General features: G+C 41.1%; 2 protein-coding genes across 3 annotated transcripts; both read right to left on the reverse strand.

The window, feature by feature from the left end:
- Nucleotides 1–921: 921 nt before the first annotated feature.
- LOC146553225 (uncharacterized) lies at nt 922–5,821 on the reverse strand. The gene is made up of 4 exons (XM_085253908.1): nt 5,469–5,821; nt 5,164–5,228; nt 3,103–3,196; nt 922–3,011 (listed from the first exon to the last, which is right to left on the reverse strand). Exons 1-4 carry the CDS (start codon nt 5,674–5,676, stop codon nt 1,945–1,947), a joined length of 1,434 nt encoding a protein of 477 aa, XP_085110034.1. The 5' UTR covers nt 5,677–5,821; the 3' UTR covers nt 922–1,944.
- A 1,986-nt stretch (nt 5,822–7,807) lies between these two features.
- LOC146553226 (uncharacterized) lies at nt 7,808–22,831 on the reverse strand. Of its 2 annotated transcripts, none has more exons than XM_085253906.1 (4): nt 22,395–22,831; nt 17,908–18,495; nt 12,090–12,845; nt 7,808–11,602 (listed from the first exon to the last, which is right to left on the reverse strand). In XM_085253906.1, the coding sequence occupies exons 1-4, from the start codon at nt 22,630–22,632 to the stop codon at nt 10,797–10,799; spliced, it is 2,388 nt and encodes a 795-aa protein (XP_085110032.1). In that variant the 5' UTR covers nt 22,633–22,831; the 3' UTR covers nt 7,808–10,796. The 2 variants fall into 2 exon arrangements, with proteins under 2 accessions (XP_085110032.1, XP_085110033.1); XM_085253907.1 differs by having other exon boundaries at nt 22,290–22,396.
- Between the last annotated feature and the right edge of the window lie 179 nt (nt 22,832–23,010).

Raw genomic sequence — 23,010 nt, forward strand, 5'->3', positions numbered from 1 at the left:
GTATAAATGCTAAAAAAAAGGGTCATTTTCACATGTCGGTGGGTGTTTGTTAGGTAAAATAAAATTTAATCTAGATAAGGTTTAAAATTAGTTGCCATGACTATTGCTGAAGTCTTGTAGTTTGCAGAGAAGCAGACAGAAATTTGGTGGATTACAGTAGGATGCTATAATCTGAGCATCATCTGATTGCTGACCGAGTAAATTAATTATAAAATGTTCCTATTAAATATCTTGTTTGTGTTACAAAATCAAATCTTAAAATCAAAGGCTTGTTTTTTTTTTGTGTCTTTCACGTAATTGGTTTTTGGACCATTGTTGTTCAAGACAAAAAGTTAAAGCTGTGGTTTTAACCTTTTTGTTTTAAGGGAAAAATCCCCAAAGGTTTTACTAATGCTAAAATTCAGCTTGTATCCGTTTCTATTGTTAATGACTCACAAAATGGTGAATTACTTAATGGTCAACGTGACAAGAGTTAAATAACATTAATCAGTCATATATCTTTTGAAAGTTAATGGATTAAAATAATATTTGCAGCCTAATTTTGAATGATAGTGAACTCAGGCAAGTAGTTTGAGGAACTCTGTGTCAGCAGGGAGTGGTTTCCTGGTTCAGGTGTATGAAGGAGAGCTGGAGCGGTGTGATGGGAGCACTGCCAGCTGAGGAGAGGCACAGCTGTCTCGCATAGCTAATTAACCTCGCAGTCAGAGTTTTCAGAACAGCCAGCGCTCCACGGCCGGGCACGTGAAGTGGAGCAAACAGAAGTGTGTACCTGTGAGTTATAGTCACATAACTGTGAGTACAAACCACAACATGACATTCATTTTTACTACGCGAGTAGCTGCACCCAAGAGCTCGAAGTTTGTCGTTGAAAAAGTGTGACGTCCAAAACCAGAAACACTGACAAAACCCTCTATCCCTTCATCCATCTAAAGGTCTGAATTTAATTCTTTCATGTGAGTATAACAGCAAAAAAATGCATCTGTTGGTTTTGATAACAGTTTTAATATAAAGCATAACAAAGAGCAAAGGGTTTATGGGAAGAGTTTCATGGAAAATCTAACAGAGAGGACGAGTCAGGCAGGCTTCGAACGTCTGACATTAAAGCACAAACCTGAGAAAAGTTTGAATGAATTTGAATGAAAAACCTTTGTCAGAGTGAATGGGGGTAATGAGCATCTTGTGCTTGTAAGGTTTCAGTACTGAGATGACACGAACCCCAGTTCGACATGAGAAGCAAAAACAAACAGGAAGTCAGAGCAGATCTGCACTTATGCAGGTAACTGTAAGAGCAAAGCCACGTGGTTTTAGATGATGACTCAGCCATTTAAGAGCTTGGTGGCGATCGTGGCTCAACAGTTGGGAGTTCGCCTTGTAATCGGAAGGTTGCCGATTCGAGCCCCAGCTTGGACAGTCTCGGTCGTTGTGTCCTTGGGCAAGACACTTCACCCGTTGCTTGGTGGTGGTCAGAGGGCCCGGTGGCACCAGTGTTCGGCAGCCTCGCCTCTGTCAGTGCGCCCCAGGGTGGCTGTGGCTACAATGTAGCTTGCCATCACCAGTGTGTGATTGGATGGGTGGATGACTGGTTGTGTAAAGCGCTTTGGGATCCTTAGGGACTAGTAAAGCGCTATACAAATACAGGCCATTTACCATTTAAGAGCTTGGTTTTCCTTTTCCATTTTTTTGGATTTCTAGCTTTGGAAGGGTTTCACAAACGTGTGAACGAGGGTGCAGTTCAGTTTCACATTTTGATCATTTTAAGTACTTAAAAAGAAGCAAACATGTTGATATCCAGATGGATTTTGCATAGTAAAATATGCATTAATATACAAAGTTGTTCAGTAATGCCATATGGTTAAAAAAAAATCCCACTGGAAAAAAAAGCTGCCGTCCACTGAATATTTGATTCTCAGACCGTCGTCTTTCACCTCGACCACTCGCACCACCTCAGCTGTAGGTGTGAATGATTCGGTGTCGCTTTAAATGATGCATGAGGATGAAGGTTTTCCCGCACTGTGAGCAGCTGTATGGTCGTTCCCCGCTGTGCGTCCGCTGGTGAACCCTCAGGCTGCTCTGCTGCGTGAACCTCTTCCCGCACTGTCCGCAACCGTACGGCTTCTCTCCCGTGTGAGTCCGGTGGTGTATGCTGAGGTGCGACGAGCACTGGAAACTCTTCCCGCACACCGTGCACCAAAACGCTCGCTTTCTCTTGTGGCTCTGCTGGTGCAGCTTGAACTGGTGGAGGCGGCTGAACGACTTTCCGCACTGCGAGCACCCGTAGCATCGGGCCGTCCCAGAGAGGGGTTTGTGTAGGCTGTGAGGGTTAAAGCTGCTCGGTGTGAACGTGTTGTGCGACTGAGTTACAACTGGTCCGTCTCGAGTTGCGGTCTCCCTCTCAGGGTCTTCCTCTAGCTGGCTCAGGTGAGTGGAGTGTGACGCGTTTCTCTGCGGGTAAATTAGTTCCTTCTGCTTGTCTTGCTGCAATAACGGAGCCTGCGACCTAGGCTGGAAATCTGACGACTGTGGAACGTCCTTCTGATATTCGCTGTTGTAAATCCCATTGCAAAGCCTCTGAGAAGGCAACTGCTGGACGTTAGTCGACTTGCTCAGGTTAGAAGCTACATTTGGATCTGAATGGTCCGGGTACGTGTTGGAATACTCCTCTACTACACTAGAGAAGTCAGGGAACCCAGTGTCAATGTCATTACCTTCAATTATGGACGACCAAATTTGATTCTCCCTTTCATCCAATGAAAATTCAGCAGCAAGTTGCGTCTGCTTCCCCACATTGTGCTGGCACCCATCCTGTCTGAATGCCAGTCGATCTTCTTCCTTCTCTGTCTTCACTGTGAACTGAAGGCTACTGATGTCTACTGCACGCTGGGCAGAGTTAAACGAGTCACTGAACTCTGATGGCTTCTGTCTGGCAACCTCTGGATGGGTTAACTGGTGGCCCTCTTCAAACTGCTGGTTCTCTGGAGCACTAGCAGCGTTAGGGTACTGAACAGCAGAACCTGCAGGTGACAGGTGTTAGGAGACTTCAGGTAAGGGTGTGAAGTTCAATTAAGGTTTAATTCTTGCACAAAACCTAGGTCTTCAACTCACCAATTGGTCCAGCAGAATCACTGATCCATAGAGCCTCATCTGGACTTTCTTCTTTAATTGTGAAGGAAACAGTTGCATCTTCAATCTCAGGAAACTACACAAAAAGGGCATGGATTACCTTATTTGTTTTTCAACTTGAGAACTTCTAAGATATATGTTAATAATATAGAGATTGCAACACCAGAATCTGCCAAATTAAGTTTTATATTTCACTTCTTTTAGCTTTGTTTTCCCCTCTACAAACAACTTACTAATTATTAATCCACCCTTTTCATAACACAGCTACCTGCCATAAATAGAAACACCTATGGGAGTGGTGTCACACAAACAAAGCCTCAGCAATGAAACCAAAACTATAAGATTAAGAGGTGACATTTCCGCAGCGAGGTGACATTTATCATATAACTGACACTATTAGATTAACACACAGGTTTTTGATCCACTTTTTGAACTAGTTTATCACCAGTGTCAGCTGCCCATTTTTCCCCCCATTTTTCTTTTACAATTTGTGAAAAAATATATACAACCACTAAAAGTTTCTGGATTTTTTTTGTTTAGAAAGGCAAACTTTTAATTCTTTTGGAAAACAAAATAAAGATGACGCTTTAAGATAAAGTTACCATTTCAATCATTTACAGTACAAAAACAGCAACAGCAATTACTTTAACTGGTGTGTGAAGGCCTAGCAGAAATACAGTGAGGTCCTTCTGAGCCTCTGATTATGGGGAACTGTGCATAAAAATGCCCATAATTCCTGAAAGGTTAATGTAACAGTTTTGTTAAACCCCTTCAATTAAAGGCTGAAAGTCTGCGCTTTCACCACATCTCGATTGTTTGATCTAAAATCCACTGTACTGGTGTACAAAACTACACATCTTATATCCACGTCCAAACACTGTAACTTTTTGTAGGCTTTTCGGAAGTGTTCATCAGTCTGGGTGTGAAAATTTCTGATCACTCTAACATGAAAGATTTTTGAGAATCCCCTCAATGCAAACTCAACAGATGACCTCACATTATATCTAAGCAGTTTTTAATATGAAGTAGAACTCACAAGTAAATAAATGACTATAAGGGACCTTCTGCAGAGGCAGCGAAACAGCGCAAAACCACAACACTTCCACCACTAAACTTCACAGATGGTGAACAGTTTTTCTCATGAAAAGCCATCTTTTGTCTGCACCAAACATGTCTACTGTTACTCCAGCCATACAGCTCTACTGTTTCTTTATTTTTCTGATGCTAACACTTTGACACTAACAGCTAAAGAATAAATGAACAAATGCTCAAGTTTTTTGCAAGACTTCTTGTTGCATCAGTCAATCTGCCCCTGGGTTGAACTGACCTTCCACGTGTGGGGGATTTTATCTCATATCATTTGGGGATATGTTTGAATTCCCATGCTCACAGGCAATACACGTTTTCTTGTTTTATTTGTTTATTTATTTATTTTTAAATGAACACAATCTTCAGATATTGTCTTGATGACAACCACAAACTTCAACAGCAAAGAGAACAGCAGAGCACAAACCTCACAGCTTTCAGCTGTCACTGTTAAAGGAAGCTCAAATCGCAGACGCCTAACCTGGACCTGATTTTAAGTCTAGGTGTGTGACACAGAGGGGGTAACAAAATAACTCGAGATGCAAATCTTACCCCATCGTAACCACCATGAAAGACCTACAGGTGCTATTTTGAAGGATTATTGAAATAACTTTAATTTAACAAGGAATAAAATTAACAGTTTGTTGACTTTTCTTCAAAACATTTTTTATCCTTCAATCACCATTCTTGCTGTTACAAAGTTATCCCTTAGATGTCACTTCATGGTTGTTTAAAGGCCAGGTCTCCCTTTTAAAACATCTAAATTAAGCGGAGTTACTTTTTCCATGTAGCTGGTATGTTTTTAAACTGTGTAAACATTGAAACTTGCAGCAACATATTCATTTTATGTATGACTTCTCTAAAAACAAAAAAGTTTGTTTTGTTTGGGGTTTTTTTTTAAAAGAGCAAATGTTGTCCAAAAGGCAACAATTATTAGAGCATGTAGTAAACACAGACCTTCATATCTCTTGCAGGGTGCGGACAGTTGCTCCCCACATCAGTTCCTCTGTCCATGTAGTTTTCTGGTTGCAGAAGGGAAGAAAAATCTCAATTTGAAAGCTCGGGCAGAGGAAAAGTAGATATTATTTGGAGGGGGAGTAAAATACCTCGAAATTCATTTACAAAAATAAGCAGAGGTTAACATAAAACACACCAGCGGTGGCTTTTTAAATCAAATTCTTCCTGCGTTTGGTTCTACTTCTACATTTAGATGCACAACACACTGAGTTGTCAGTTGGCACAAACAGTGATGGAAATCTTACCGAATCCTCGCTGCAGCTGCGCATTTTTGCTCTCCATCACCAGCAGTTTCCTCTTCAGCATCTCGTTCTCGCTCTGCTTTCGGGATATTTCAAGATGCAGAAACGCACATTTGTCATCGACTAGTTTGGATATCTCTGCCACTGCTGCCTTCACCAGAACCTCCATTATTGAGGATAACTGTGTTTGAAAGGGAATGCACGTCGCCATGTTGACTCATTCAAAGTAATATATGCCAGGTAAATTAGAAGAATTAGTAAGTGCTTCCAAGTAGTGGTTTAAAAAATGTGAAAAGAAGCGACGCAGTAGAAAATTTTTACATCCCTGTGAGCATCATGCTAGCTGAAACCTTTCTTCCGTGTGGCGGAGGGCTTTACCATAAATACACGAATAGAGGCGCGGTGGAATAACAGGTACGAGGCCTTCATCCTTCTGAGTCATCACCCATGGGTGTTAAATTTGAGCTAAAACTGCACGTAGAAAGGAAATTGTGGGTTAGGAAATGAGATAAAGGTCAATAACCAGCTCAAAGATTAGTTTAGATTCTTGTTGTATTTTATTGGGAAATATGCCACATGGTCTCAAAAAACAAGTCAGATTGTACTTACAAATACTAATTGCAGTAGTAGTAAAAACTAAAGAAAGATAGAAAAAATGTTTGAATAAAGAAAGTTCAGGAAATGTGTGCAAATGGAACAACAGACCTTCTCTTTGGGACTCCAGGACATCAGTAAAAAATTTAGAAAATACAAGAAAACATACGTGGATACCTTAATCTAGTTCATTTGCTTTTATATGAATTTGTTTGGAGACCTTTTTTCTGTGTAAGAAGAACCTGTGAAATAGATCTCTTGGTACAAATGAGTACCAGACCAATCATACCTCTAGACTAAACCCTTAACATATTTTTGACGGGTGTGTTATCCTTCTGGAAGCAGCCATCGGTAGATGGGTGCACTGTGGTCAAAAAGGGATGAGCAAGCAACAACACTCAGATAGACTGTGGTGTTTAAAGAAAGTTCAATTGGTACCAAGGTGCCCGAACTGTGCCAAGGAAAGATCGACCACACTGCTACACCACCAGCAGCACTCCGAACCCCGATTTTTCCTCAGATTGTGACCCTAAAATCTGATTGTTGCAACAGAAATCAAGACTCATCCCTCATATTGTACAGTTTTGGTGAGCCTGTGTGAACTGTATCCTCAGTTTCTTGTTCTTAGCTGCCAGCACCCAGTGTGCTGTTTACAAAAAAGTTTGAAACACACAAAACAGATTTGAGAAAGCTAAATCCAGCCACTCGTGGTGCGTCACAATTAATACCAACTTTCATTGAGACCATCTTTCACTGTCAGTTTAAAGACATTGTGGAATTGTGCCTTTACCACTGCCCTCGACTCAGAATGAAGCAGACACCAACTTCGAAGAACCAAAAGAAACACGTGCGCATTGTCACAGGGCATTTGTGGCAAGCAAAATTTAAAATGTTTATGGCTTGGTGCCACAGTTGATTGTCTCTAGAAGTAATAACTCCCTTCATAACAGTATCTCACAAGCCTTAATGTGATAACTAAAAACTCCACCTATTCATCCAAATGTGCCCACGGCAGGATCTTAAGAAACACAACATGGCAACAACCAAAATGCCGTTATTGGGGTTCAAGATCAGGGTTTTACAAACAGATCATGGTAGTCACGGTAACATCGCCCATGTTTTAAATCTTCTCATTTTAATCTCAAATACACAACTGAATTTAATTACTCTCTTATTACTTATTACTAAGCTTATTACTCCCCACAAACATGCTACACATAGAAACTGCATTGGGATGAGTCAAATGTCCTCCAGAACTAAGGGTGGATGCTGGCATGAGATGTCAGAGAGAAAGATTCTTTACACTTAAATAGACTTGGTGCGATGTGATGTCTGCCTCAACTAACTCACAGGCTTTGCTCATCAGCCATTCATCTTCCCAAGTCACACACTGGCCCACTTTAGAATATGCAGTTACTGTAACAGACGTATCCAGGGATCCTAAAAATTATAAACTAGTGAGTTAGCATCTTAGTAACTGAAAAAAAAAAGAAAAGAAAAAAAACGTAATGTCAAAGGTCCCATCTGTGATTTTAGAACTTATACATTTTGTGTAAGTTAGGCTCCTTCAAGGATCCCTACAGGGTCCCAGTTTTACATTTTTTCCAAGAATATGGAAAAACTGGAAGACTAGGAGGAAGGTAGGAGATGTAACAGAATGGAGAGAAGGAAGAAATCAGCATTTGAAAGATTTAACATTTAGCAATTACTTAGACTGATCAATACGAAAAGAATCCACAACTCAAACACAGAATTTTCCATTTATTAGAAAATACAAATAAAGAAAATTATATTTTGTTATTCACATATTACGTATCCTTGAATATGTAATCCAACTTCATGTACAAAGTGAATTTAAATCTTTCCACAACGGCCTTGGGTTTCAGCAATTGTTGATCAGCAGCCTTGTGTAATAAACCTCTGTACTAAAGTAAACAGAAAACACTTCATATAAGGAAGGGGGGAAATTATAAGAGGTTTACTTTGTGATGCACTTTTGAGAGGCATCGACACTGCAGTGGCAGGTTAGGAATTTCATTTCCATGGAAAAAAAAAAACAACCAGAAGCACTCATATGATACAAGAAATAGTTTTGTGACACCTGCCTCAGACAGTCTCTCTGTTGGCTTGGTCGGTGCTATTTTAATGGCCTCTTTAAGTCCATCTGACAATTCAGGACACTGTTGTCTATATAAAATACTCAACACTGCTTTAGTAACTAGTTTCTGGATTATGTCTTTGACCCAGGTCATAAATAAAAATACATTTCACACAATAAATATCATCGTGGGTAGGTATAGGTAGTCAAACAAACAAAGAGAAACTTCAAAGTCTTTGACCATTTGAAATTCTTGATAGTCACCATAGATGTAAATGAGGTATTTAATGCACAACCTTCTCTTTGATTCTTCATCATTAACACTCATCCTTTAATTTCTTCAAGGAAATTTTTTTTGGTTAGTGGAAAATGTCACATAATTGAAATCTTGGCTCGACTGGAAAGTTAAAGACTATCCAGCTGTAATTTGTCTTGTTTAAGACCAAACTTGCAGAATGTGGCACTACAGTGCAAGCGCAAATTTCATGTAACTTTAGAAGATACTGTGATTTGAGGTTCAGTGCGCAGCCCATAAGAGGACAGAAATAAAATGCTGCAAAGCAACTATTTGAATGTCTTCGACTAAATTTAAAACTTACCTTACAGTAACTTCTACAACAGTTAAACTCTGTGTGGGTGAACTACACACCAGCCCATATCTTAAAATCTATTTTACTGATGCAAAATTAAATTATTTTACTTTAACAGCATTGGCATGATGTCTCAACCAAAGTTTAGAAAAACTGGTCCAGTATACTTGCTTCGTTATATATGCTATAGTATGGAACAGCAAATAAAAAAGCAGAACGCTAAATTTCAATGTAATGTGTTAAAATAATGCATACACTTGTACCAATAAAAACAATCAAATATTTTCGAATTGATATGTGATAATGAGAAATTAAATCTATGTTTGTAACTATTTTCTCTATCTTTTAAAAATGTAATTCAAATGTAAAAGGACACATAAGAAGCAGTGCCCTTTAAAATTCTATTAATATGTCATATGGGTTGAGGTAATGGTTGATTACAGGACTGTACTGGCTACTATAATAAAATAAAGTACTTTTGACACAAAATAAATGTCTTTGAGTAGTTTAGATTTTTTTAAAAAATTGAAGTTCTGCACTTAAATAACAGAAAAAGCTTTTAGTTAGTAGCTTGCAAATATCAAACATTTGTTTTTGGCCTGTTACTTAAAAAAAAAAAAAAAAGTTAGTAACACATAAACGAATGACAAGTCTGAGTAAATGCTCCGTTTACAGACAAGAACATCTGACAGCTTCTAATGTTTCTCACCTACAGAGACATAATGGATTCATTTGTGCAAAAACGCTCCTGTTTTTCTGAATCAGTGAGACCAGTCCATGCACATGCAGCACTGTTTGTTCTGTCTGTGCTGCTGGTTAACTCAGGCACCAGATTTTGTTTAGATGCTAAAATCGGTAATTTTAGCCCATTAAAAGGTGGTTTTCTAGGCTTATATAATTCACCTTTATGAAAATAAGTGTTGCAGGTGCATAAATGCTAAAAATGAGTTGTTTGTGCCAACCAAAGAAACATATTTCACGTAAGATCTCAAAAGAACACGAAAGCTTGATTTCTTGAGTAGTAATGATAATTCCTGATTCCCCACTTAGTGTTACACAGTTAGAAATGAGCTTCCTATGAAGGGTGGCTGTCCTCTCGGGTGAGAATTTCAGCCATCTGGGAGGGGCTCAGAGTAGAGCCGCTGCTCCTCCACATGGAAAGGAGCCAGTTGAGGTGATTCGGGCATCTGACAAGGATGCCTCCTGGGCGCCTCCTGGGCGAGGTGTTCAGGGCATGTCCCACCGGGAGGAGGCCCCGGGGCAGACCCAGGACACGCTGGAGAGAATATATCTCTCGGCTGGCCTGGGAACGCCTTGGTGTTCCCCCAGACAAGCTGGAGGAGATAGCTGGGGAGAGGGAGGTCTGGGCTTCTCTGCTTAGGCTGCCGCCCCCATGATCCGGCAGCTGATAAGCAGAAGAAGATGGATGGATGGATTTACTTTTGCTCACATTGAAAACTTTGGGAGATACTGCTATTTTTGTATGTTGATGTTTAAGAGATCCCAGAAAAACACTTGAATATACAGCAAACAGTTTGTACTGTTATCAACTATATGACTCAAAGACTCTCTCCTCTTTTACGATTTTAAGATCTCAAGTTTTTCTTTGGATTTCCAAGATAATTATTGTAATTCAGAAAAAAAAACAGGTGTATTTTTGTTCTTGTCAAGTGAATGCATCACACTTCCATACTCTCAACTTTGTTTCTCTCCTCATATTAATTACACTATTGTGAAAGGCACTCAAGAGCCCAGCACAGAACAATACAGAGCAAGTAAAGAGCAGTTGTGTTGCAGAGCAATTACACTCCTCAATCAATTCAAAAACAGATGAAGTGGTTCGAAGCACCAGGAAAACATTTCTGTGAGCACTTAAAAATATCACAGAAGTCAGATGGATCAGTCATTTTTGTGCTTGAGAAAAAAAAAAAAAACCTACCTCAAGATTTTGTTCTTCAGATTCAGCCTTTGAGAGTTTTACTACAAGTGTTTAAATAAATAATATGAATAACTGTACTTGTGTGCTATGCTTACATATTTTTGTATATTTCAGTCCACATGCAGTTTAAGATGCAGTTTCAGGATGCTCATCTGGTTAAAACTCTTTCCACAGATCTCACAGCTGAAAGGCTGCTCTGTGATTTTCTCACACTGGTGTCTCTGAAATATATCGAAGCTATCAAAGCTTTGGCCACAGTTCGAGCATATGAAGCAGTTTTGCGTGGCAGACTCCTCGCCGCAGTTTCCCTCACGGTCAGTTGACGAGTTCATGTTAAATCCAAAAACACTCACTTCAGGAGTCCGGTCATTCGCTGTGTTGTAATCACTCACAGCCACCTTGTGTATGATATGCTGATTGTGTGGCTCAGGTGTGAGAGTTATATCAGAGCTGCTGGGTTGCATGCCTAAGACAGAATACTGGTCACTGAGCATCATTTCTTCATTTTCTTTGTCTAGAAAAGGCAGATCCTTGATCGGCGACGTATATCCCTGCTGCTCACTCGCGGCTCCGGCAGCAGGACTGAGGTGATACTTGACATCTTGTAGAAGTACACAGACAGTTTGTTCAGGGGCATCGCTGCTCTTCTCAAGCCCAGACGTCCACAGCTGACTTTGATCTGGTGCTGCCGTGCCATTATCAGTCCCTACCTGACCTACAGCCTGAAAATTCTCTCCATTAGGCTCCAGCTTTACCATAACAGTTTCCTCCCTGGCCGTCTCACCGTATGTGGGGCCTGGTAAGGGTTCCTCAAAAGGTGGTAGTCCATTCTTAGATTCTGCCAAGTTCTGCAACAGTTGGTTATCAGGAAGTGTAAACATCATGTGCTGGGGCTCCAGCACATCTGGGTTTTCTCCTTTCCAGAAAAAACAAGAACAGACGTTAATTAGCAGATAGTGTTAGCCAACAAATTTTATACACAATAGTGCTGGTTGTTTTCACATATGGATCCCATAAAGTGGAAAATACACATTTAATGGGGATATAGAAATATGATCAGCAAACCAAAAAAAACTATTCACGGCTTTCGCCGGGCTGCCACGAACCGCTCCACAGGAAGCTGTATCACAGTTGACTCCTGGTTTCAGCATTGATAAACTTATAATATTTATCATGACCAAAACTAAATGAATTATACTGTTAATTTGCTGTTTTTCCTAATGAATTTCTTCAGAAATAAATTTCTTACCATGTTGTGAAACCTGTGTGTCTCATTAGGAAAAAAGTACGAGTTTTTAAGCTTTAACAAAAATGCACTATTCCAGCTACCAAAACGTGTACCTGCTTTTTTCCAATCATCTATAATGTTATAGAGAATTTCGATACTTTTGCCCCTTCCTTACCATTTCTGTGTGTCTTCATGTGGCCTTTGAGGCTACTCTTCTGATTGAAGCACCTCCCACAGATGTGGCAGCCGTACGGCTTCTCGCCGGTATGAATTCGCAAATGCCTTTCAAGGTGTCCGGCTCGCTCGAAGATCTTGCCGCAGTACGAGCAGATGAAGCACTTCTTTGGTTTGATTACCTGAAAAGATCTGCTTCTCCTCTGATGCACATGATTCATCAAGGTCTCTGTCATACCGTGTAAGCCTCCTTCTTGTGAGATCATAAGAGGGTCTGAGGATCCAAAGGGCGTTTGGGAGATCATGGTGTTTTTGAGTTCACCGTACGGTTTTCCTGGGAAAGAGAAGGTGCTACAAGAAGCTTCAGCTGGTGGAGAGAGTAACTGAGCCATCCCGGGGAACGATGGCATGTTTTTCTCCGAGCTGCTAAGAAATTCTGTACTGCCCATCTCAGGGTTGTTTTGTAGTCTGGGCATCCACTGCTGGCTGTCTCTCTCAAACGCTGCGAAGGTGTCGCCGAGGGTTTCAACTCCTTCTCTTGTCTGCTCGTTTCCCCCGTGAAAGAGTGGTGGCGGTGTGATAGTCTTCTCTGCAGGCTCAGATTTAACCTGTACAGGTGTTGGCAGAATGTCCTCACTCTTAGGTAGAGCATCTTCAACGATCGCTTCTTCAGGGCGATGCGCATCAATAGGTGGATTCACCTCAGGAATCAGTTTCTGCTCAGCCACTTGGATCTCAACAGGTCCTGACTGAATACCTGTTTAAGCAGAGAGAGGAGGAAAAATAAGGTAATTCACCTTTTAAACATTGACGATTTAGAGTTTATTCTGGTTTCAGAATGGATCATCTTATATTCAATCACTACTCCTCCAATCCAGATGTCAAAGTATCCATAGATATTTGACCCTGTTGATTCAATGTTGGGTAAAAAGGTGCTTAGACAAAAAAAAAAAAAAAAAAAAAAAAAAGGCTCTTGCATGAATATATGCGAATAGGTGAATGAGGCTTGTAACAAGAAACCACACTGAGTTCTTAAATAGACTAGAGAAGCACTATATTAAAGTGCCAGACCATTTACAATTTACAAGTCAGTCAGTCCACCATCTCCCCAAGACCTCCACAAACCAACTACGACCCATCTGTCAAATCATCAGTGCCACTGCTCCAAGTTCCAGTCAGTACCTTCCCCATTGTTTCAGCATTTTCAGTGGTGGGCTTTATGCCAAATTGCTTTTAACTATAACTAATTTGTTTTAAAATATGATTTAAATTGGGTGGCACCGTGGTTAGCACTGTTGCCTCACAGCAAGAAGGTCCTGAGTTCAATTCCACCATCAGGCCAGGGTCTTTCTATGTGGAGTTTGCATATTCTCCCTGTGTTTGCGTGGGTTCTCCGGCTTCCTCCCACAGTCCAAAGACATGCAGTTAGTGGGGATAGGTTAATTGGAAACACTAAGTGGAGGAAATATTTTTTTAATGGTGCCAGCCTCATCTGAATTAAAGACTAGATTTCATTTAAAGCACACTTAAAGACCCTCCAAGAATGTGGAAAAATTAATATTAAATATAGGTTTCCTGTCCAGACTGAATATAAATGACACAGATGTTTTTGGCCAGAATTTGGCCTGTGGACACCTCAGGACCTCCAGGAGGAACTGGAGAAAACATTGCTGGGAAAATGACGCCTGAAAACACTCAGCTCACTATCGCTGCAATTTCAGAGGTGTGGATGAAAATGGTGGTCTAAGGAGCTTGGAAAGAAAAGCGTCTGGACTTCTTTAAGTTGCTTGAAGACGTTTCACCTCTCATCCGAGAAGCTTCTTCAGTTCTGGTGGTTGGACTAAGGTCTGCTATGAAGTCTACTGTAGTGTTCCAGTTATTTAATTAATGGATAAGTTCATCAAAAATAAGCAAATTTCATTATTCAAAAGTCATTTTAGTCATTATTGAGGCAAAAAAACAAACAAAAAAAACAAACAAAACCAAAGATTAAACTGGTACATGTTCTCAAACTTGAGTCAGGTGTATGTCTGTGGAGTTTTGTGACCTCCAGTTTTTTGTTCAGCGCTTCTCAGGGTGTCAGTTCACACCAGAAATGAAGTGTTTAGTCTTGTGGGTGGGGGTTCGTTGATATTGAAAACTGACCAGATTCTCGCCTCCCTAATCTGCTCTGTGCAACTTGAGGCGTCTTCATCAAAAATAGACCCGGCTCCATTTTAAGCAGCACTGAGACCTCAAGTCACTCCTACAATGCTTCTGAATCACACAGCAGCACATCTGGTGGAACTGTAATCATCATTTTGAGTGGGTGCAATTAGCTCCAGAGGCTTCAGAGCCAGAACATGCAGCCATGTTTGGTATATTCACGGGGTTAGCAGGTTTCAACCTCACACTACAGAAATGGTATAAAACTGCAGCGCGAGCCCCACTGGCAGCCACAGGGAAACTGAGTGTAGAAACTGCAATTAAAATGAATCATTTTGAATTTGTTTATTTATTGGATGAAAGGAATATTCTGCTCACCCCTAAGTTAAATGTCAAAAAACTCATTTTTTATTGTTAATAATAACAACATTTGAGACCAAAAGTGATCAGTTGGTATGGAAAATAATGCTCCTGCTTCTTTACCATCAGCAGTTAAAGCTTTAAGCTGTTTAAAACACAAGTAGTTTAAGCTTTAGAAATTCTTTCCTTTAAACACCCGCAGGGAAGGAAACTTGCGACCCCTGCTTGACAATAATCATGATGTCGTCTATGAAGACATCTGGAAACGGTTTGGATTTGACGCCACACTCGAACACAAAGTTATGGTGGCTTACCAACTATGCTAAATACTTTGAGGGAACCCCTGAAATGATTTATTGTTTCATCTGTCTGCAAACACAGAGGGTCATTTTTGTCCTCGGTGTTGCTTGCTATGCTCTGCTAAGATCAGCAGAAAATAAGCTGAAAATTGGTTAATTGCCTAAAGGTTCGAAGGGCACTGAACATCTCAATAGTGTCACGTTACATGCATGAACTGGGTTTCAACCTCGGTAACTAATATCCGGTGGATCTTGTACAGAGCCCGGTGGTCTTGCTCTGGGTAGCACAAAGCTAAAAATTGGCTCTACAAGGCAGGAAGGGGGACTCTGCTGTTCACTGAGACCCTTTTAAGTCACCTTCCCCTCCACTCACTCACTGTCGTCACACCTAACCCACATAATTTTTCCTGTGCTTACTGACTTCAAACTGTGAACCAAGACTCAGAGACAGAAGATAAAAATAACACACCACAGCGTACAACTAGCTACTAACGTGTCATGTGAGTGACATGAACCTTCAAATTAAAAGATAAAATTACTGCTTCTATATGTTTCATATAAATTACATATAATTTTAAATGTGTCTTTAATCTTTCATTCATTCTTATAAGTAAAATCTATAATACTGTACGCTGGCAGAGAGCCAATGACCCCAGGCATCCAAGTTTGATCCTCCACAAATCCGTGAACCTCCCTAATCCTGCCCTGCTGAAGAATCGTTGAGCAATGTAGTAATTCCCCACCAACCAAACAGCCACCGGTCCTGACCTCCTTCAGTACGATAACAGAGGAGGATACTGCCTGAGTGCACACACCATTATGCAGCAACACCCTGATTTACATGTACCTCCAAAGTACTGGAGACCTCAAAACTGCCAAGTGTAACACAAAGTCTTTTGGCCCTTCTGAGAGTGACAATGATTGTGCAGTTACTGAAATATTTGAGCATGTACGACAGATGTTTTCACAACTTTTTCTCTGCTCATGTTCAGACTGTTAGAAAAGCAGAGGAGCAGCTTAACTCATTCACTGCCATTGACGTCTATAGCCGTCAATTGCAGTGAATGAGTCAATGGGTTTAACTCATTCACTGCCAATGGCTGGCAGTGAATGAGTTAACTGGGTCCAGGGCTGCTTTCACCCTGAACCTTTTTAGTCTTTGTACAAAACGAGCTGCATGCGAGGATGTAGACAAACGGTCTTTCATCTGTCAACGTGAAGTCACACTCGAGTTAGTTTTGGTCCCATACCTGAATGGCATTATCACCTAAAAATCAACAGTACTTCTGCTAGTAAGAAACCTTCTGAAGCAGATTTCCTGTTGCGTTAGAAGTGAGAACAGGCAGCTTCGAACCATTTTGTGACAGGTTCCCTTTTAGCGTTGTATGAAGTTCCTGTGTGAAAATAGCTCAAACCTTTATGATAAATATGGCGCTAAATGTAAGGGTCATATTTATTTCTTTTTTGTTTTGCCAAACCTGCCACCAGTAGGGAGAGCTGTCAATCAGTTTGTAGTTCTTCAGAACAATGGCTTAATCTGACAGAGCCGTTGCCTAGGACAGAGTTTGTGACTGTGGTTGATGCTCCTGAAAAACTATAATAAGAAGCTTTTGTGTTTGTCTTTGTGTCTCAAATCATCTAAACGAGCTTTCTGCACTAACCATTTTGGTCGCTTCTGAAAAGCTAATTGGTCGACATATTGTTCTTATACAAAATCTGTTTGTTTCTTTGTCTCCAACTATGCTTAAACAATCGTGAGTTGAGCAACCAAACGTGGAGGACAGGTACATCTAAAGATGGAAGCAACATGGAAGATAAAAGTGAGGAGAAAACATGAATGACATTTGGTGACTTCAAGTGACTATGAGTGGGGCAGGACTCCAACATGAGAGTACGGGACCAATGAGAGTACAGGACCAATGAGAGTACAGGAAACTGTTGACTGGCATACAATCTTAGAGAGTTACCAAGGCAACCAGAACCTGGAATGTCAGCAGGTGAGCAGCTGTCAGCTTCACAGCAAAGTGCAACAAGCAAAGTGCTTTCAGCATGAACAAAGTTTATCTCTCTATCAAGTATATCATGCCATCATGTTGCCTAGCAACCACCAAACAATAGTTAGGTAGGTATAAATGATCAATTATTCTCATCTATGCACCTATAACACCTTTTAAAAGTTTTAAGTTCACAATAACATCTCATTTAGATCCACAAAGACTTATTCGGGCATGTCCTGTTGCTTAGGAACCACCTAGCAATAGGCTAAAATGATCAATTTTTAGTATTTATTTATCTACGACACCTATCATGATTGGACTGTGTTCCTGCATTCAAGAAATATCTCTAAAATTAGAAACACCCTGTCTCAAAATGATGCTGAAAAACTTCTGTGCTCAACTATAGTAATTCATTTACAGGCTTTCCTAAAACATTACCTCATTACTCTCAGGAAAAAGTTATTTGTTATCCTACTTACAATACTTTCATGTTACTCTGTAAAATAGCTGAAAAACTCTGTCTCATAATCACCATTTAACATTATACATACTCTTCTCACATGCAAGGTCTTGAAGAATCAGGCCCAATATAATCTTAAAGACCTTATAATACGATATCACCCCAACAGAGCACGTTTCTGGTTCTTAGGGATTAAAAAGTAGAATAGGAGGCAGATCCTTCAGCTTTCAGGCCCCTCTTCTTCTCTTCTTAAATATTTCCTCTTTGATGAAGCATATAGTTGGGGCTGCTGAACCCTCCCTTTTTTTAATACTGCAATAGCTTGCTCATAGGAGCATAGGCATATATCAGCAAAAAAAGAAAGGAGTCATGTGTCTATACTTGCACCCTCAGAATAGTTTGCTTGTTCAGTTGTTGAGTGCTTGAAAGCATTGAAGATGAACACTGCCTTCATTTCCACAAGCTTTAACTGACCAAGTGTTTCACTGATGAGAGCTGGTTACAATCCAACTTAAAGCAACAAACCAAAAACCTCATAGTAGGAAGCATTTTACTTACATCTTCTGTGAATCTTTGTGTGCTCCTTGAGGCTGCATTTCTGATTGAACCGCCTCCCACATATCTCGCAGCGGTATGGCTTCTCACCAGTGTGAATCCTTTTATGCCGCTCGAGATGCCCCGCGCGCTCGAAACATTTGCCGCAGTACGGACAGATAAAGCCTTTCTTAAACATCAGCCTCTTTACCGTCCTCCTCCGTGCCGTGTTGTACGCATTGCGGTACAGACTATAACCCAGTAACCCACGACCAAAGTGGTTCTGCTGAAATCCACCAGAGCTGCTGCAGGACACGGCCAGCCCACTGTCCAAAGACGATTCGGGAAGACACGACAGGGAGTTCTGTCCTAAACGTAAATAATGAGAGCTGTTATGTCCAGTCTCATTTTGTGTCGTCGATCTCCACTGTCCACTTTCATACAGAGGCAGCTCTTCTCCTGGTTTGTCGGACTGTCTGCTGGCCTGTTGATTTTCCTCCTCCACAGGTTCACATTTGACCTTCACTTCAGGTACAGACAGAGTGGCGGGTCCATCATCAGCATGCACATTTTCAAGAGAGTTCTTCACATCACCAGCACCACCCTGGCTTTCTGCAGAAAGATAAACATGCATGTTATAACTGAATTAAACCATCACTAACTTAATTCCAAAACAATTAGAAGCCGGAGGAAGTAATTTCCCCAGGATGATGGTGAGATATGTAAAATGACAGAAACAAACCAATAACATACATTAAAGAGTTGTAACTTTAATTCTTCCCCAAGATGAGAGTCAAGATAGACATTAGTTGAATGCCATTTGTTCATCTGATTTTGTGTTTACACAACTTTTGATCTGCATTTCATGAAGTTTAATGGAGAGGTGAAGCAGTGGCAAAGGAAGAACTTGTTAAACTTTGGTCTGTTATTACGTTCTAAAAGTTTGAAAAACAGAACATTGGTCGTGGCAGAGTATGGACTCTGCACGCACCACTTTAGTTTCACATTATTCAAGTTTTGAAATCAGGTCCTTGGTAAAACTTGCAAAACTGTTACATGGCAATATCTCCAAACACTATGCACCATGCGTGAGTTTAAAACTTTTCACAAGGTGCACAGATTTATTTTGGACCTCATAAATAGCAGAGCTAAAAGTGTTATGTGATCTGCCTCAACAAACCAGAAGTTATTCTTGTGAATGACGTGTAACTAATGAGATCTTGGAGTAAATGTAAATATGCCCTTTCGGATTTTGTTCAAGAATCTAATCAATCCTCTAATGATCGTGTTTCACTACCTAAATTTGGCAGGTACTTACATAGTGCTTTCATACTCTAAACGAGCATTAAACATGCTTTTTACTACAAACCTCATTTAATTCTATTTATGTACCAAATCACAACAACAGTCGCCTCAAGGCGCTTGATATTGTAAGGTAAAGAATCTACAGCAATTGACAGAAAACCCAACAATGAAATGATCCCCTGTAAGGAAGAATTTCTGGTAGAAACAGGCTCGGTGGGGCGGGGCAGTCTCCCATAACCACACATAGTGAGTGAAAATAGGTGAGTGAAGAACAAATACTTCTGTTGGCTTCATCGGGTGAGGGCCTCCAGCTCGCACTGGAACGGTTCGCAGCCGAGTGTGAAGCAGCGGGAATGAGGATCAGCACCTCCATATGTGAGGCCATGGTTCTCAGCCGGAAAAGGGTGGAGTGCCCACTCCGGGTCGGGGATGAGTTCCTGCCCCAAGTGGAGGAGTTAAAGTATCTCGGGGTCTTGTTCGCGAGTGATGGGAGAAGGGAGCCGGAGATCGACAGACGGATTGGGGCTGCAGCTGCAGTAATGCAGATGCTGCACCGGTCCATCGTGGTGAAGAGGGAGCTGAGTGTAAAAGCGAAGCTCTGAATTTACCGGTCGATCTACGTCCCTACCCTCACCTATGGCCACGAGCTGTGGGTAGTAACCGAAAGAACGAGATCGCGGATACAAGCGGCAGAAATGAGCTTCCTCCGAAGGGTGGCTGGCCTCTCCCTTAGAGATAGGGTGAGAAGTTCAGCCATCTGGGAGGGGCTCAGAGTAGAGCCGCTGCTGCTCCACATCGAAAGGAGCCAGCTAAGGTGGTTCGGGCATCTGACAAGGATGCCCCCTGGGCGCCTCCTGGGTGAGGTGTTCCAGGCATGTCCCACCGGGAGGAGGCCCCGGGGCAGACCCAGGACACGCTGGAGAGATTATATCTCTCGGCTGGCCTGGGAACGTCTTGGTGTTCCCCCGGATAAGCTGGAGGAGGTGGCTGGGGAGAGGGAGGTCTGGGCCTCTTTGCTTAGGCTGCTGCCCCCGCGACCCGGCCTCGAATAAAGCGGATGAGGATGGATGGATGGATGAAGAACAAATACTCAACTTTGGCCTATTGTAGTATAACTAAGGGAGGATTCGGGGTTAACTGATCCAGCCCTAACTCTACGGTTTACCATAAAGGAAAAGTTGAAATGTAATCTTAAAAATAAGAGCTGGTTCCACAGAGGATGCTTCCAATTTTACTTTTAAACATCCTAGGAATCACAAGTAAGCCAGGAATCCGAGAGACAATTGCTCTATTGGGGTCTTTAAGATAAGACAGGGCCTGATTATTCAGACAACCCCTGCTGGTCCTGGCAGATGGCCGACCTTCCCTGAGGACATTCTGCTGGAGGTTTTTTTCCTCTTTAAAAGGGAGTTTTTCCTTTCCACTGTCGCCAAGTGCTCGCTCAAAGCAGGTTGTTTGATTAGTGTCTTTATCTTACAATATAAAGCAACTTTGACTGTTGTTGTGTTTTGCAGTATATAAATCAAATTGAACTGAACCGATGTTGTATGTGAGGAGAATTATTGTAAAATTAGATTCTGGATTTAACAGGAAGCCAACAAAGAGAGGCCAGTGTGAGAGGAACACGCTCTCTTTTTCTAGTCCCTGTCAGTACTCTCACTGCAGCCTTTTGGATTAACTGAGTTTTTAGGACAGCCTGATAATAATGAATTACAATAGCCCAGCCTAGAAGTAATAAATGCATGAACTAGTTTTTCAGCATCACTCTGAGACTGGATGTTTCTAATTTTAGAGATACTGCGCAAATGCAAGACAGCAGCCCTACATATTTGTTTAATATTGCCCATTGACTGAGAGCTTTCAAACCATCCCTCACTCTGATGGATTCATTGGAGGAGCCAAGGATTCAACCACCCACCCTGCAATTAGCGGACAACCTGCTTTATCTCCTATGCCACAAATCCATGAGCTGTACAGCTCACTAAATATGTGAATATTAGTAATATGTAAAAGCACCACTATCTCGACTTCTTGTACATTTTGGAAAGCTACAGCGCTTAATACATTTTTAGACGACCATCCAATATAAGATTTATGCCACAGCTGCCCTAAATTAACAGTAATTACCAAAATCAATCTGTAATGGTTAACCCACCATATCCACAAGCTCTTTTATTGAAGTGATACTTTTAATATAACTATTGTTGACATCCAATAACTTTTCAATTTGATTTTACAAAAAAAAAAAAAACAGACAATACTATTACTTTTTTAAAGTAAGATGACAAATTACTGTTATTTACTTGCATTCACAAACAAAAAATAATATTAATTTTACTGGTTAACTGTTTGATTAATTTCCGACTTCTCAAAGGAGTCCAGTGTGCCAGCTCCAGTGTGAGTAATCAAATGTGAATTCAGTCATTTTTTGTTTTAAACTTGTTTTTGACAGATTTCTAAAATATGTTCTTTCTTGTTTTTAATGGCAGTTAAGCAATAAATACAGTAAGCACAACTGGTGCACTGAACTCATGCCCGTGTAAGTAATACTGTTTATTCTGACCTATGTGAGCAGGCGGGAGAGACTCATGAAACAAACCAAATATTTGTACCAAATGTTCTTCAAAATGAAACGAATCACTCAAAGAGCTACAACAAAGTGAGAAAATAGATTTGTGTGTTTCATATCTGTCCCCAGAAAAGGTCCACATGGCATCTGGACAAAAATCTATTTCTAAGTAACTTCTGCTAATATCTTATCGCAAAGAAGAGAAACAATTTTGTAATGCTTACATTCTTTTCTTTACACTATATAACTGCAAACACGCCAGCTCATTAAAAAGACCTATTTTGGTCCTCATGTCCTGCAGCCAAAAGATAAATGATCCAAAATGACCACTGGAACGATTTCCCATATTATTGCAGAGCAAATAAAAGCCAAAGCCTTGTGCTGGGGGATTTTTCACAACGTGGCAACATAAACATTTGTTCTTAAATTATTATTTTTTCTCTAGAATTTAATAAAGTATTTCTCTACCTTTACACAACCCCTTTATAAAAGTTTGAAAACTGAGATTTGTGCATTTTCGTCCCTGACAAACCTTGCATCAGTGTACCAGTAAGTTGGCACCCCTCAGCAAAGAGGTGCCAGGTTAGCACGGCAGCTACAGGGTGTTGAGGTGTGGTTTAGCTCGGGTCCAGCTCACCATCTCTCCCGTGGTGGTCGGGTCTCAGGGTCACCGCCTGCTGGGTTACTCTCAGCTCGCCGTGCAGGAGTTCGATGTTGCTCTTCAGCTTCTTGATCTCGTTTTCACGCTGGCACATTTCCAGCCGCAGCACCACCATGCCATCCTCCACAACTTTGGCGATTTCTGCCACGGCTGCTTTGGACAAGGCATCAATCACGGAGGCGATCTGGGAGCGCAGAGCAACGCTGCTCAACATTATCGTGAACCGACCAAGGAGTGAAGGAGGGCTGAACTTTAAAGCCAGAGAAGCGGCTCGGTGGGTCCCACGTCAGGGAGGTGAGTTAACGGCTGCGTCTAAGCGAAGCAGGCCGATGCGGGAGCCGCTGGCTCTTCCCAGCCTGCAGGCATTTGGTTAGCCTGATGTTGGTTTTTAATGAGTACAAAGAGATAAACACTTTCTCGTTTTACGGAAGTGATGACACACATACCGTAAAAACGCGAAGAAGAGCGCAACGCATATTGTCACCGCACTTCTGGGGCTGCTGGACCTTTTTTTGTTAAACCAAAAACAAAAAGTCTTCAAAAGACTAAAGTAGGAAGTTTACGAGAATCTAGAGAAAACATGCTATTTTCA

This window comes from Mchenga conophoros, linkage group LG18, assembly GCF_057382185.1.
Source record: "Mchenga conophoros isolate Kocher_MC1m ecotype Shallow Benthic linkage group LG18, M_conophoros_male_GT1.1, whole genome shotgun sequence".
NCBI classification, from domain to species: domain Eukaryota; kingdom Metazoa; phylum Chordata; class Actinopteri; order Cichliformes; family Cichlidae; genus Mchenga; species Mchenga conophoros.